This window comes from Heterocephalus glaber, unplaced genomic scaffold (genome assembly GCF_053883595.1).
Source record: "Heterocephalus glaber isolate CG9 unplaced genomic scaffold, H.glaber_assembly_v1.0 deba00001806, whole genome shotgun sequence".
NCBI classification, from domain to species: Eukaryota; Metazoa; Chordata; class Mammalia; order Rodentia; family Bathyergidae; genus Heterocephalus; species Heterocephalus glaber.
The window spans coordinates 1,727,607-1,743,957 of NW_028258481.1; the positions used below are offsets into that span (position 1 = coordinate 1,727,607).

A 16,351-nucleotide genomic window follows, 5' to 3' on the forward strand; every position below is an offset into this window, starting at 1 on the left:
GAGCAGTTCCCAGGAGTTGTCAGAACGCTCAGGGCCCAGGCCCAGGCTTCTCTCAAGGGGCTTCCATGCCTGAGGTGCTGCCTGCTGGGTCCCTCCCGCCAGGGACAGCCCTGCACCCTCAAAGCAGTAGGGTCCCCAGGGCCCCGCGATCCCCAGGAACAACAGTACAGCTTTGAGGCTGAGTCTCGCTGTAATTGGGAGGAAACTGGCAGCAGCACGGCAAAGTCACAGCAGCCAGTGGTGTCAGGTTGTGCGGGCAGCGAGGGCTCAGGGGCCCCTGCCTCAGTGGTGGAGAGGAAGAAGGAGCTCAAGTTCTAACCCAGAGGGGGGAGTTGGTCCCTGGGGCATTTCACTTCCTCTCCTCACTCTAGAAGGCAGGAAGGGGCGTCATCTCCCCCCGCTGCCCGATTCTTGGAGAGGTGTGGAGGGTTTATAAAAAAATCTCCCAGTGGAGACACAGGCCCCGCCCCTCCAGCCCCCCCCCCCCCCCCCCGCGCCCTTCCGCCCACTGCACAGCAGAATCCAGACCCAGAACCATGTATTTCCAGGGCCTGAGAGCGGCAAGGCAGGTCCGGTGGCTACAGGCTGGAGGTGTGGGGTGGGGTCAGGGCTGGTGGCTGCCCTGAGCAGTTCTGGACAGACAGGACTTTCTTCACAGCACCCCACCCAGGCTCAGTGGCAGCTCTGCCACCTGCTTTTGCCACAGGGTCCCAGCCCCATGCACCACCCTGGAGTGGAGAGGGGTCAGGCCAGGAAGACCACGAAGATGACGAAGAAGACGATGAGGATGAGGAAGATTTTGACCATGAGCCACCGATTGGAGGTAACTGACTGGAAATACTTGAGGATCTCAGAGTGAGCAGCCTCAACGTCCAGCTGAGCTCCCAGCACATTCTCATCGATCCTGAGGACGCAAGAGGGCAACAGGACAATGGATTAAACAGAATGCTGCTGATGGCAGAGTACTGGCTCCAACAGATGGCCTCAGTGAGTGGGAGTAAGGAGTGTTGGTGTACTCAGGACCCACTTTGGGATCCCTATCTTAGCTCTAGTTTTAAAACAAACTGTCACTTTTACTAGTTTATGACTATAAATTATTTAACATCAATTCTCATTTTCTTCATCTGTCTGCATCTTCTCAGGCTGTTGTCAGCCTTCAATGAATTATGAAACCCCCAACTAATATGAGCGTCCCAAGGATTAATGTAATTTTTTTTTTTGGTACCAGGGATCGAACTTGGGTCCTTGCCCTTGCGAGGCAGGCGGCGGAACCACTGAGCTAAATCCCCGGCCCTGGATTACTGTAATTTTTGCTCAGCAGTATTTACTGATTTTTGTTGAATGAACATGTATTATATTTGTAATACAGTGGAAAAAGGTCACAGACTATTAGAAAACTCTGGTTCTGAGGAAGAGAAGAAAAATGTAATGATACAGACAGGAGATTGGGAATAAGAAGAGCCCAACATTGGGCTATGTGCCACAGAAATCAAAATTCTCAGGTTAAGACAATCTTGAGAGGTTACTGAGGAGGAACACCTCCCAGCCACCTACGGACGAGATCCTAGAAGCCAACATGGCTGTGTCTGAGCCCTGGCGCTCAGCCTCCTGCTGGAGGCCTGGCTACAGGGCAGGGGGGTTTCCAGCACCAGTGACTATGCCTGAGGCAAGGCTCTAAATGCATCCTGTTAATCCCTAGGGAGCTATAAAATGCTGCCATTACTGGGAGAGGGGAGACTTTTTGGAAGAAGTAGGTTACTGGGGCTCTCTGAAGGCCATCCTGTCCCTGGGCCCCTCCACTCCAGCTCTACTGTGTGTGGTATATGTTGACTGGGAAATGAACACAGGGCCTTCATACTGAGATATATCTCTGCCCAGAAACAATGTGGCCAGCTGACTATGGATAGAAACCTCTGAAACCATGAGACGAAACAAATCTTTCCCCCTTTAAGTTATTCTCAGGTATTTTGTTACAGAAAATAGAAAGGTGGCTAATAGGACCACATAACAATGTTTCAAGTCAACCATGTGCACAGATCATTAAGATCCCATAAGAGTACAAGATGGAGATGGGCATGGTGGTACATGCCTGTCATCCCAGCATGCAGGAGGCTGAGACAGGAGGATCACCATGAGTTCAAGGACACCCTGAACTACATAGTCAGACTGTGTTTCAAAACAAAACACCAAAACAACAATAAACAAAAAAGAGTACAAGATGGATGACATCACACCCATCTTAGTGAATTACATTTGCTGTATGATTCTGACAAAGTGATGAGATCATCTCATCACAAATCTCCAGGGACATATCCTGTCATGAAACCCTTGGAAAAGAATCCCCCAGGAAGACTGCTTTGCAAGTTGTGTAGCCAAGTGGCCCAGCTGGGCCAGTGGCTGGAGGTTCTGGGTGGGCAGGCAGCTGTGAGGGCTGGAGTGCATCTCAGTGCTCAGCACAGGGACTGGACAAAGCTCCTCCCCATGGAGAGGCTGGCTGACGTCACCAGGTGTCTGAGATTTGGGCTCTTACTACATCTCTCAGCACATGTACAGCTTGTATCTAGACATCCCCTAAAAGCCTCATGCAGTCATAGGCAGGGCTCTTTGGAGATGGCTGGGTCTAGGACGTTTGCTGCTGGGATCAGTGATGCTGGGAATGACTGACGGTGAGATGCCAGGATTAAGGCAATGAGTGTTACCTGCCCTAAGGGTGGGCAGCCTTGATAAAATACAAGGGACAGAAAGAGGGTTGCTGCTTTTCACTGGCTGCTTGCTTCCTTGCTGTTTCGCTGCCTTCCTGCCTTCTGCCCACCATGAGCTGTTTCTCCTCTGCCATGCTGTCCTGCCTTGGAGCCAGCTATGAATTGAAACACATACAAACTGTGAGCCAAATAAACCTTTCCTCCTTTAATTTTGGGTATCAGGTTTTTTGTCTCAGCAATAAGTAACTAAGACAGTGCGGAAGCAACTGTTATTTCACACCAAATAAAGCTCTTATTGACAGTTATGAATGGCTTTGACAAAAAAGGATAGACCTAGGCTCAGTGCCCCATGCCTGTAGTTCCAGCATTCTAGGAGGCTGAGGAAGGAGGATCAAAAGTTCTAGTCCAGATCAGCATGGTGGCCCACATCTGAAATCCTACCACCTGGAAGGGTGAGGTAGGAAGATTACGAGTTCAAGGCCAGCCTAGACTATATAGTGAGACCCTGGTTGGTTTTTAAGGCCTTTATGTTTTAACTTGTGTTTACTATTAATATGCAACTTTTGTTTTAAATTTAAAAAAAATTATTGGCCTTTTTAGTTTGTCTGTTTTTGATTTTTTGAGACAAGGTCTTGATTTATAATTCAGGCTGGCCTCGAACTCACTATATAGCCCAAGCTGGCCTTAAACTCTTGGTGATCCTCCTGCCTCAGCCTCCTGAGTACTGGGATTACAGGCAGGCACCACCATGCCCAATGGTGGCTTACATTTTAAGAAAAAAAAACAGGGCCGGGGATTTAGCTCAGTGGTTTCGCCACCTGCTGCGCAAGTGCAAGGACCTGAGTTCAATCCCTGGTATCACACACACAAAAAAAAAAAGAAAGAAAGAAAAATAACCAGCATAAATGTATACCTAAATTTATATTCACTGTCTCTGAATCTCATTGCAGCGTGTCAACTAAATTTATTTTTATGGTCAAAACAAAACAAAAAAGGCTGTGGTATGGCTCAGTACAAAGGCCTGAGTTCAATCCCCAGTACCACACACACACACACAATGACAAACTGAATAAATGCAACCTGACATAATTCCAGCTACCCGGGCAGCTGAGTCAGGAGTATCACAACTTCCAGCCCAGTCTGGGCAACTTAATGAGATCCTGTTTCAAAATGATAATTTTGTGAATTTTGCTCAGTGTGAATCTCTGGTTTCAACCCCTGGACTTCAGGAAAAATAAAGAAAAGAAGAAAACAGGAGCACATTTGGTGGCATGTGCCTATAATCCCAGCACAGGGTTGGGTGGGAGGAGGCTCAGGCAGGACAATCCCAAATTGGAGGACAGCCTGGGTACACAGTAAGGCTCTGAATCAAGCAAATCAACCAGGAGGATATGCTGCTTCAAGCCTGTAATCCCAGCACTTTGGGAGGCTGAGGCAAGGGTATCACAAGTTCAATTTCTGCCCAGGCAATTGAGCAAATTCATCTCAAAATAAAATAAATACAAGAAAGGCTGGAAATGTAGCTCAATGCATCAGTGCGAAGACCCTGGGGGCAATCCTCAGTACTACAAAACTGAAAAACAAAAAAAACAAGCAGGCATCATGGCACATGCCAATAATCCCAGCACTGAGGAGAATGAGGCAGGAGGATTTGAGTGAGCTTGAGACCAGCCAGGGCTACACAGTGAGTTCAAGGTCAGTCTGAACTACATAGCGAGACCCTGTCTCAAAAACCAAACAAACAAAAAAACCGTGAGGAAACTAATAGAAAGGAACTTGTGCTGAAACTTAGGAATGGGGGTACCCCAAAGTACTGGAAACAGCAGGGCAATTAGAAATAGGAAATTAATGAAGCAGAAAAATTGGCATGGAAAAAGAGGAACTTAGGAAAACAGTAAGGAAAAGAGTATCCAAGTAAAGAGAACAAAAGAATGTTTGCAAAATAAGATTACAGATGTAGCAAATCAAACAACGGAAGTTCAGGGCTGGGGATTTAGCTCAGTGGTTCTGCCACCTGCCTCGCAAGTGCAAGGTCCTGAGTTTGATCCCCAGTACCAAAAATAAATAAAGAACACATGATAACAAACAACAGAAGTTTGTGTGCCTGAACTGAAAGGCTGTGTTGTGTGATGGAATGGATGAGGACTGGAAGGGAAAGACTATCTTTTTTTTTTTTTTGGTACCAGGGATCGAACTCAGGGCCTTGTGGTTGCAAGGCAGGCGTGGTGCCACTGAGCTACATCCCCAGCCCCCGGTCTATATCTTAATGTCCCCCCAAAGCCTCATGTGTTCATAGATGGGACTTTTGGGAGGAAGGTGGATCATGGGGGTGTGATATTGGATCAGTCCACTGACTGCTTTAGTACAGTTGTGGGTGATGGAATTATAGGAGACAGAAGCCTCACCCCGGATGGGTGAGGATGGCATCAACCAATAAGCTTGTAGCCTGGACAGAATAAAAGGAAAAGCAGAAGGAAGGCTGCCACTCCCTGCCCTGCCATTGACTGTTTCTCTACTGCGATGTCCCTCTGCCATGCCACCCTGCTTTGGAGCCAGCTAACTATGAACTGAAATCTCTGTGAGATAAAATAAACCTTTCCTCCTTTAACTTTGGAGATCAGGTATTTTGTCCCAGCAACAAGAAAGCAATTAAGACAGGCTGTTAGAGAATTCCTGTATTCTAAGGTTCATGTTAAAGTTCTCGGAGATGAAATGTCACATCTGCAACCCACTCTGAAATGGTCAAAGAAAAGAGAGAAAGCAAATCTGATCAAATGCCCATAATGGGGCTGGGGATTTAGCTCAGTGGTTTTGCCACCTGCTGCGCAAGCGCAAGGACCCAAGTTTGATCCCTGGTACCAAAAAAAAAAGCCAATAACGGCTGAACCTATGTGGTAGACATAGGAGTATTATGATTCTTTCAACCTTTGGTAATTCTTTAAATTTTCTGATAAAAAATAAAGAGAGGGTGAGAGAGAAGGCCACATTCCAGGTTGAGACTCTGAAAATAACCCATTCCTGCCTCTGTTGCTAGCCTTGCACTGTGCAATAGAGAATTCTCAGTTGTGATTTTTCAAAATCTGGGTTTGGATTCTTGGAGCAGCTGAACTGCTATTGCTCAGCAGTCTTATTTTCCAGCCGTGGAGATTTGAAGGCTTCTGATCCTCAACAAGTTCTTGCTGTCCTCATGGCTTCCAGTCAAGGTCAATCCTGTGAGGGTCCAAGTTCCTCACAGGACGCACACTTCTCTCACATCCTGCAAAATGTGCTCCTAAATGCCAAGTTATGTAAGTTGGTGTCATTTCTGCTCCACAAGTATCAAAAGAAGGAGCCAGTCACCATGAAAGAAATGCTGCATGTTCTGCCCCGTGATTACCATCACAACTTCCCTCTGAACTTTTGGGAACTCTCTGAGTCCATGTAGCTGGGCTTTGGCATTAAAATCAGGAAAGTGAATCACTCTGGCTACACATATGAGCTAGTCCCTATTTTGAGTCTTATATACACTAGATGGCGATGATGAAAGAATCATTCTCAGAATTGACACCATTATATTCATCCTGTCTCTAATCTTCATAGAGGGCAACTGTATTAGTGAGGAGGACCTAACTGAAAAAGTGAAAAGATGGGACATGTTAGCTCACTCTGAGCATATTCATTTTGAGGAAGCCTGGGAATTCATCACCGAGGATTTAGTATGGGAAGAGTACTTGATGTACCGGCAGATTCCTAACAGTGATCCTGCTCGCTATGAGTTCCTGTGGGGTCCAAGGGCCCACACTGAAACCAGCAAGATGAAACTCCTAGTTCATATGGCCCATCTTAATGGAACAGATCCCAAGTCTTACCCAGAACTATATGAAGAGGCTTTGGAAGCAGAACTAGGTATAGAGCCAGGGTTCCTGAGAAACAGGATATTGCCCAAAGGTGTCAGTGAATTTGTTCTTCCCCGAGAAGAAATGAGGCCCATTTTCAGTCTCTGTGGAGAGCAGGCAGTTTTCTAAGTAGTGAAGGGCCAGGGGAGGGGTAAAATAGCACGCATAGCATCTTGCTGTCTCTTCTATTTGGGTCACTTGGAAATGGACAAGGGTTTTAAGGTTTTTTGAAGTATTGGTCCTTTTTGGGGGAGAGTGAAGTAGCTTGAATATTTACTTTTATATTTTTATTTTTTGGTACTGGGGATCAAACTCGGGACCTTGCACTTGTGAGGCAGGAGCTGGAACCACTGAGCTAAATCCCTGGCCACTTGCATATTTATTGAATGGTGTTGATCTGTGTATTTTTAGTTTTGTGATGTTGATGTTTGTGTTTTCTGATGGGAATGTGATTTTGTGTGACATTAATCACAAATGGAGTGCCTTTTCCATTCAAATGTAACAGTCTTTCCTGTTTTATCATACAAACAGAAAAACTATTCAATTTATTTATGATAAAATGGGGAGTGGAATAGGAAGTTTCTTGAAAACTGTAAGTTTACATCATTAGAGGCACCCTAGAAAAAGTGGTAAGGATGAAAATCAAATATTGGCTGCTGCTTATTTCTTTTCCCCTGTTGATCTGTACTATTAAACTTACATTTATTGCATACCTGAAAAAAAATTAAAAAAACTTTTTGCCTCACTTCTACCAGTGCTCACCCCACTCCTTGCTCATTTGCAGGCCAATCTCCTGGGAAGAGTTGTGTATTCCTGTTTTTAATTCCTCTGTCTCTCTCTCTGACTGCAGGAACTAAACTCAGAGCCCTGAGCATGCTAGGCAAGCACTCCCATGTTCCAGGACTCAGCCAGGTCCCAGCTCAGCCCTACTTGCTCAGTTGCTAAGGTTGGCCTGGAACTGTATAGTCTTTTTTTTTTGGTACTGGGGATCGAACTCAGGACCTTGTGCTTGCAAGGCAGGTGGCAGAACCACTTAGCTAAATCCCCGGCCCCTATGGCCTGGAACTTAGGATGCTACTGCCTCAGCCTCCGAAGCTCCTGGGACTCAGGTCTGCACCCTATACCCAGCCATTCCATCAGGCTTTGCTCTTGTTCCTCCAGTGGATCTGAATCAAAGTTACCAACAGAGTCTGTGCTGCTGAACCCGACTACTTTGCTCCTGGTGGTTCTGCTTCCAGGAATGACTGGGTAGATGCTAACAGATCAACCACTCCACAAAAACCAGAAAGCTCAGGTGAAATGTATAAAACAACTGGCTTAGGTAGCCAAATTAAGTGTATGCTAAACCAAAAAGTCAGAACTGGTAGCTGGATGTGGTGGTGGATATCTATATCCCCAGGCTACTGGGAGACTGAGGCAGTAGGATCAACACGTTCCAGGGTACCCTGGGAGTCTTAACAAGACCAGGTCTCAAAATCCAAAATCAAAAAAGGGCTGAGGATGTAGTTCCGAGCGAAGGCCTTAGTTTCAATCTCCAGTACCAACACCACCCTCCAAAAAGTCAGTATTCTGTGTAGAAACAGAATCTACAATCTCTACAGTGCATCCATCATAAGATGTAAAATATACCAGTTAGTAGACATCCAAGGAATAGGAAACTGAGACCCTTACTCAAAAGAAGAGGCAGAGAATGAGACCTACCCGGCGATGACCCGGAGAACTGAATTAAGGGGCAAGGCTCTTACACCAGCAATTGTCCCCAAAGGGAGATAGCTTTGTAATGACTGACAACACAATTGATCTCAGCTCGGAAACAAGGCTACAGAAGGCCGGGTATGCTGCTCACTGGTAGCATGAGAGAGATATATTAAGGTCCTGAGTTCAATCCCCAACACTCTCCCCACCCCGCCACACACACACAGAGGAAAGTTTGCCATCAGCACATCTGCACTGCTAGAAGAGCTTCTCGTGGAACCCTGAGATCTCAGCTCCTTGGAAGGCTAAGGCAGGAGGATCACAAGCTTGAGTCCAGCCTGCCAGCCTGGGCATCTTTGTGAGACACTGTCTCAGAAAACATAAAGGAAAAAGGCTGGGGAAGTGGTTCAGTGCAAAGGCCCAGGGTTCAATTCCCAGGGCTCCCCCAACCCATCCACCTAATGGAGCCCTTCCCTTCCCCTCAGACAGGTACGTCCTGCCTATGGCCTGCATACCGGTTCTTCCTTGGCCTGGTGTCCACAGCACTGACCCTCCACCGAGATTTGGACAGGTTACCTCACCTTCTCCCAGGTCAGACACCATCCAGTGGGGCTCACCTTACCATCCCTTTACAATTACAATGTCTGGTGGGGAAGTCATACAAACCAAAGAGCAACTTGTCTTCTAAACCTAGTGTCCTTGTTGGTTTGCCTACTCTAACTTTTTAACGTACTGGATTTTCCTTATTATGTTTATGACTCATCATCTTTTTCTCCCGGCATGTAAGTTTCACAATGACAAGGGTTTTGTCTCCCTTGCCCACTGCTGTATGTGTCCCCATGACTAATTGAGACGTTGGTGGGCCTTGTCTCCCTCCCTCCCTCCTTCCCAGACCCTATACCTTTCTAGCCTCACTGGCTTGGACTCTCGAATATAGGAAGACTGTTCCATCTTAGGGGCCAGGTTCCACCTATCCCTACTCTCTGTTTTTGTTTTTTTTTTCCCCTGGTACCGGGGATCAAACTCAGGACCTTGTGCTTGCAAGGGTGGCACCACTGAGGTAAATTCCAGGTCTGGTCCCTACTCTCTGGAACACTCTTTCTGCTCCAACAGCATGTCTTCTTTAGAGCGGCCTTCCTTGCTGCCCGATCTGAGGTGCGTACTCAGTCATTTCCTGGCTGTGAGGGTCAGGCTGGCTTCAAACTCCTGAGCTCAAGCAATCCTCCTGCCTGTGTCTCCCCAGGAGCTGGGTGTACAGACACAGAGCACTGCTCCCAGCTCTGAGCCACGTTCTCAACACATCGTCCTACTTTAGCTCTCTGTAGAGCTGTTATTACCACATCCCTGAAACCTGCTTGCAGATCAGCTCTCTGTACAGCTGTCTGCCCTCTCACACCCCATACCTACCACAAGGTGCCCAGGTGCTGGAGCCTGCACCACTGTGACCCTCACCGTACCTCCAGCACCTGGGCTATGCTGACGTGGAAACACTCTCAGAGTGGGTGACAGGAGTCCCTCTACTCTTCTAAGGTACATACTGTCCCTGGGGCTTCGCGACACCAGTGACAGGAGGAGAAGGCCCCTAGTGGGTGCCTCACCTCTGAATGGTCTCCTCTTGCTCCTTTACCATGTGTGCCAGCTGCTGAAAGATGGAGCCCAGCTCGACAATCGTGGACTCGATGTTCTGCATGGTGTCTGCCCGGCTCTGGATGTAGGAGTCCTTCAGGAGGGATAGAGCAGTGAGCACTGGGCCCTCCACAAGGAGGCTGGGTCTTCAAGACCTTCCCAGCTGGCTATTCCACCCACACATGAGCTACACTCTGCTGGGACCCAGAAGACTCAGCTTCAAGTACCCAGAGCGGGTACCTGCTCATCAATGAGCTGCAGCTGCTGGCTGGTCCGTGCATCCGCCATGTCAATGGCCACCTCCCGGGAGGCAGGGGAGTCGGCCCCCAGAACCACAGGGCCACCACCTGGGGAGGAGAGAGGACGTGGCTCATCTGAATAGTAAAAACAGATCCGAAGCCCAGATGCTCTGAAGTGAGTCCCTACTCTGGCACTCAATAGCCTTGCAACCCTGGACAAGTCATCCAATCTGTCTGAGCTTCAGTTTCCCCACCTGTGAAAGGACACTAACGTTATTCACTTTCTCACGGGGTGGTTGTGAAAATTAAGAGAATGTGAGTAAGTGCAAAAACATCAGACACTCATTCTTGTAAGACTAAATTCACCCGATGTGAGAATGTGGGACACACGGCATGGATCTGTAAGTTTTGTTTTTGTTTTTTTTTTTGGTACCAGGGATTGAACTCAGGTCCTTGCGCTTGTGCAGCAGGCAGCGAGACCATGGAGCTAAATCCCCGGCCCAAATGAATTATTATTTGCTTTTTCTTTTTTTTTTTTCTTGGTACTGGGGATCGAACTTGGGACCTTGCACTTGCGAGGCAGACACCAGAACCAGTGGGCTAAATCCCCGGCCCTACGGCATAGATTACAGTAAGACTCACCCAGGTGGTTGGGGGCGAGGGGCAAGGCGGACACAGGTGCCCGGGAGAACTGCTCCCGCCGGCTCCTCTGCTGCTTCAGGTTCTGCAGTGGGGAAGAAGGCAAAGGTCCTGAGGCCTCTGGAGGGTGGGTGAGTTAGAGAGCCCTCCTGCTGGTCCCATGTCTCCAGGCACCTGTCCCTTCCCCATTTCCCTTGGGCCTTACCCCAGATTCCTATCCCTCCTACACGTTCCTCTCACCTCTGTCCTCACTTCTAATACCGATTTGAAGTCATTGGACATAGAAGCCAGTTTTGACTAGAAGAAAAGGAGAGGGGTCATCTGGAGATGAAACTCCCCCTGCCCCCAACCCCATCCCTAGGGCCCCACCTGCAGTGAGACCACAATGGTGTTGGAATGTGTCTGCAGGTGCCGGCCACTCTGGGTGCCCTTGGCCCTCACGAAGTCCTGAAGCTGAGCAATTTGCTTGTTGAGGCTATTGATGTCCTAGTGAAAGAACGCACAGAAAACACAGCATTAACAGCGTCCTCAACCACTGTTCCATGTAGACTACCTCAGCAGGGAGGGCAAGGTGGAAACTACTAGCAAAAGTTACAATGGTTCCTAGTGCTTTCCAGTCCTGGCTCAGTCCCTGACCAGCAGAGCCTTATCCATTTGTAAGCGCTGGCTTGTTTATACCTCCACCTCAGTGCCCTGCTCCACCCTGTGAGGCACAGAACGCAATGCCCAGCAAAGCACTGCGTGATATGAAAAGGAAAGAGACAGAATTCCTAATAATGCAGCAAGAGAGCAAGAGCTGTAACTTGTCCAAGGTCACATGCAGGTAGCTGGTCACACAGCCATGGTGTCTACACCAGACCATGTGTCCTCAGCTTGGTACCCACCCAGCCTACCAAGAGATAAGGGGGATGAAGGAGGAAGCCAGGCTGTGGCAAAGAAAGCTCATCCCAGCACAGCAAGAGCCAGGAAGGGACCAGAAGAAAGAGAAAACATAAAAAGTAATGAGGATAAGAAATAAGCTAGGAGGGCCGGGGATTTAGCTCAGTGATTTCAACACCTGCTGCCCAAGCACAAGGACCCGAGTTCGATCCCCAGTACCAAAAAACAAAAAAAAAAAGAAAAAGAAAAGAAATAGGCTAAGCCTGGAAAAGTGGAGCACACCTGTAATCCCAGCTCTCTGAGAGGCTGAGGTAAAAGGTTATTCAATCCACGCCTGGGCAACTTAGCCACACAGTGAGAGCCTTCCTCAAAATAAAGATAAATTTGGGCCCGGGATTTAACTCAGTAGCACCTCGCCTGCCTCACAAGTGCAAGGTCCTGAGTTCGATCCCCAGTACCGAAAAAATAAATAAAGACAGACAGACAAATTTTGAAAAAGGGCTGGGATGTAGCTCAATGAGAAGACCCTGGGCCTCTTCTGAGGGAGAGGAAAATCTCTCAGAATCTTCAAAGTAACTATCCTTCTAACAGCCCGCATCCTATAAAGGAGCTAGAATGATCTTCTAAACCAAAGATCAGGCAATGTCATCCCTCTGCTTAAAAGCTTCCCCAGAGCGAGCTGACTGCCCCGCCCCACTGAGGACACGGACCCTCCCGAGTTGTCTGCTCTCCCTACCCACCTGCTGCAGCCACACAGGCCCTTCCATGGCCATCACACACCAAGGCACAGCACTGAACCCTCCCTTCTGCCACTCGCACTTTCTGAGTTACATTCCCACTTCTGGAACGCGCTCTGCCAGACCTGTGGATGACCTGCTTCTCCTCACCATGTGTGCCTTGACTGTCTGCAGCCAGGCCATCCTAGATGACCTCATCTAAACAAGTCCTGTCCCTGAAAAAGTCACTTAATGTTTTCAGTGATTGAAAAATGGACCTCACAATGACCCTGTGAAGCAGGCACGGTTATAACTAAGCCCTAGAAGGCAGCTCAGACAGTGGGAGCCTCCGCCAAGAGGCAGACCCACCAGGACCCACGCCTCTCGGTCCAGCAGGCCAGCTCAAGCAGGCCTAAGCAGTACATGTGGTGGGCGCAGAGCTGTCTCTCCACCAGCACAGCACCACTTCACTGCGTCTGCCCTCTGGCCTCTGCCATCGTCACTCTGTAGAGGACAACTGCAGCACCCTTTCTCGGCTCCACCCTCTACACTCCGCCTGTGTCCCGAGCACTCAGGACCACACTGCTGTGCGTCACAGCCAGCCACCAACCTGCCTTTCCAACCCATTCAACTGACAGTGATTGGAGCCAAACAGTGGTAAAAGCCTTGGGATATGTCTGTCAATAGGCCAAAAAGACAATCCCCTGGTCTGATGCTATGTATTTCTTGTTTTTCTCTTAAAAACCTTCAGAAATGGGAAAGGGACCAAGAAATGGAGGGAGTGGAGAGGGAGGAGAAGATATAAAAAGAATTAGGATGTGTTATGCACATGCACAACTCCGCCTGATAACGTAACCACTGTGTACTGCAAAGGTGCACTAAAAATATACAATGAAAAAGAGCCCAACTTTTTCCCCATACATAGGACTGACCCCGGAACCCAGAGCCTTTCCAGTGAGCTACACTCCCAGCCCTTTCTAATTTTGAGACAGGGTCTTGCTAAGTAACTAAGTTGCCCAGACTAGGCTCAAACTTGTGATCCTCCTGCCTCAGCCTCCTAGAATGCTGGAATTATAGAGATATGCCACCATGTCCCGCTTTTTTTGGAGGGGTCGTGAGATAGGTGGGAAGGAACAGAGACAAACAACAGACATGGCTAATTACAGAGAACTTTTGAAAGTACAATGCTGTGGGGAAAAAAACCAAGACAGCAGAGTAAGGAGGCTCAGAGTTGGGATAATGTGGTACCAACACCACAACTGGGGCAGGCGGGTGACAGCCTCCCACTGCAGCTACACAGCTCAGGTTTTTACCTCTTTATCAAATTACCCCACCATCTCCACACTGTCTAGTCTTTATAATAGCTTTTCTACACCACTCTACATATTTCTAAGGGTTGGCTTATAAAGCTGGAGTGCTTTTAGGATAAATTTTTTTTTTTTTGGTACTGGGGATCGAACTCGGGACCTGCCGCTTTCAAGGCAGGCGGCAGAACCACGGAGCTACATTCCTGGCCCTAAGCTGGACTGGTTTTCTAGATAATAAACTCTCAAAGGCAGGAATCATGCGCCCAGTACGCTGCCTTTCACATGGCAGATGACGGTGAGGTGTCAATGGAGTCAATGGAAGAGCAAGTGTTGAGGGCTGGCTCTGGGCCTCCAAGCAGTAGTAAGTGCTGGACGTGATCTGCTTAGAATGCAGGGTGACTGAACAGCTCACCTGTTTGATGATATACGTTAGCTCCTCGATTTCTACCGCTTTATCATCAAAGAGGGACTTGCGCTTTGCCACTGCAGAGATAAGAGACATGATGTAAGAAGACTCAAAGGGCTTCCAGTGACAGTGGCTCCCTGGCAGAGCACTGGCCTCCTAGGCGCAAGTCTTGGGCTTGACGGCCACTATCCCCTCCAAAGAAGCACAGCTCAGGGATGCGGCCCCTTGGCCTCTGCCTCACTGCCACACTTCTGAAAAACTTTAACACTCACAGATTGTCAGCTTCTCCAGCTTGGTAAATGTGTTGCTGAGGTCTTTCCCAATATGCCTGCAAAGGATCATCAGTGAGAGCACTGTGGAAGGTAGAAGGGCTATCCCCAGCAGCTCCAGCTCAGCCCATCACTGCCTCACAACCAAGCCACCACAGGCAAGCCCACTTCCGAGTCAGGACATCACCCCGCAAGAGCGCTCCACTTACTTGGCCATAAGGGTAAATTCACTATGCTGTCGGGCAGCACGCAGAGTCGGCTTATTTGTCTGGATTCCATTCTGGTAAGTAAAGTCAAAAGGGCCAACTTCAGTTTCCTCCTAACCATTTCCAGCTTTCACTGTTCCTCACCTGTCCACTACACTCTCTCTAATATTGGTGGCATTCACTGTCTGCTGATCTAGATCAGTCTTCAAGTAGAAGACAAGTAAACTCCCATTCAAGTCTTCATTCCACCATTTAGGAGGTGGGGAATTTGAGCAAATAAACTATTTTGAATCTTTTTCCTTTTTCATAAAATGAAAACAATTCACCCACTACCTACTGTTTTCAAAATTAGATACTATAAAAGCTGTAAAATACTTCAGGTAGCCCTGATACATTGTTAAGAACTAAATAAACGGCAGCTAATACTGCCATTCTACTAGAACCAGGGACTCAAGAAAGAAAACTGAAGAGTTCTTGCAATTTTCACATAGAAAAGCAATTGTTAATAGGAGCTAAACAATAACAACCTTTTAAAATAGTTATTCAGGTCCCACTTGGATTCAAAGTCTAGAATGAAACAAGACAACCTAACATTCAAAAGAGAACTCTAAAGTGATTTTGATAAAAATTGCTGATCTAGAAAATTTCTTTCTTTCCACCATGTTGTATTTTTTGGAGAAAAAAACCTGAGGCACTGCTACATTAGCTTCCCCATGGCTGCAGAGCAAGTCTGGCAGAACTAGCTGGAACTCGGACTCAGGTGTGTTTCCGGCTACAGGCTCCTCTGGGAAGTACTTTCTGATCCAAGCCAAACAACTCACCGCAGCCGCCCTCCCGGGTAGCGATCCTACGCTCTGGGGGGTCCTGAAACACCCCAGATTCTCGCCTCCTGTTCGCGAGCTTGGAGGATCTTCAAGGTCCCTAGCCCTGCCCCGCCCCCGCCCGGGCTCACCTGCCGGCTCTGCAGCGACCTACAGGCGGACAGGAACTCTTGGGTCCGGTCCCGGCAGGACATGCTATCTGGCGGGTTCGGGGCCAGCGCCGCGGGCGGGGTCGCAGGGGCGATGTCGCAGCGGCCTGGGCCCGCAGAGGCAGGGGACAGGACCTGTGTCTTCGAGAGGCCCAGGTAGACACCTTGGTCCGTGTTCTTAGCTCCGTGTCGTTTCCGCGGGATCATCGGGCCACATCACCTCGGACCTTGGCGGAGAGGAGAGCGTCATCGCGGCCTCCGCGTTCCCGCGCTCCCCTCCCGGCGCGGGTTCCGCGCTCGGTGCTTGGGGGCGGGAAGGGCCTGCCTCGATGTGCTCCAACCCCCGAGCAGCGGCAGACTGGGAGACGCGCCGCCGCCCCCACGGACGCACTTCGGGGGCCCGAGGGGGACTTCGGGGTGTTTATTCAAAATAGGAAGTCCCACCCTGGCAAAGTCCCGCCTGCCACAAGGCTGAAGCTGCTGATTGGCCACGACCGAAGTTCTTCCGCACTAGGGCTTTCCTGGTTGGACGGCGCGGCCTTCGCTCGCCAGAGCCGGGCCGGCAGAACTTGTCTGCCGGCCCGTTTCCCTTCCCCCGCCTGTCTCCAAGCACCAGACACCGCTGCCCCGAGCTAACGGAGTAGCTGGGCCCCACTCAGAGCGGACCCTACCTCCTTGCTGCCGCTGTCGCAATCTCCCAGGCGGGCTCCGCCTCCTCCACGGCGCCGGAGCCGCGCACAGCAGACAGCGACTGGGCGCCGCCACGTCACCCACGCATAGCTCCGTCCCCGCGACGAGCTGTGCCACGCCCCTCACCCTGCA

At 49.1% G+C, this 16,351-nt stretch overlaps 1 protein-coding gene across 8 annotated transcripts; it reads right to left on the minus strand.

Moving 5' to 3' along the window:
• Window positions 1–171: 171 nt before the first annotated feature.
• Window positions 172–16,340, minus strand: Stx5 (syntaxin 5). Of its 8 annotated transcripts, none has more exons than XM_004874410.3 (11): window positions 16,201–16,340; window positions 15,512–15,756; window positions 14,563–14,633; window positions 14,357–14,412; window positions 14,091–14,161; window positions 11,146–11,262; window positions 11,017–11,073; window positions 10,780–10,861; window positions 10,139–10,245; window positions 9,871–9,992; window positions 172–904 (listed from the first exon to the last, which is right to left on the minus strand). In XM_004874410.3, exons 2-11 carry the CDS (start codon window positions 15,734–15,736, stop codon window positions 745–747), a joined length of 1,068 nt encoding a protein of 355 aa, XP_004874467.1. In that variant the 5' UTR covers window positions 15,737–15,756; window positions 16,201–16,340; the 3' UTR covers window positions 172–744. The 8 variants fall into 8 exon arrangements, with proteins under 8 accessions (XP_004874467.1, XP_087059812.1, XP_087059813.1 ...); XM_087203686.1 differs by having other exon boundaries at window positions 15,974–16,248; XM_087203684.1 differs by lacking the exons at window positions 172–904; window positions 16,201–16,340 and adding exons at window positions 2,399–2,857; window positions 15,974–16,117.
• Between the last annotated feature and the right edge of the window lie 11 nt (window positions 16,341–16,351).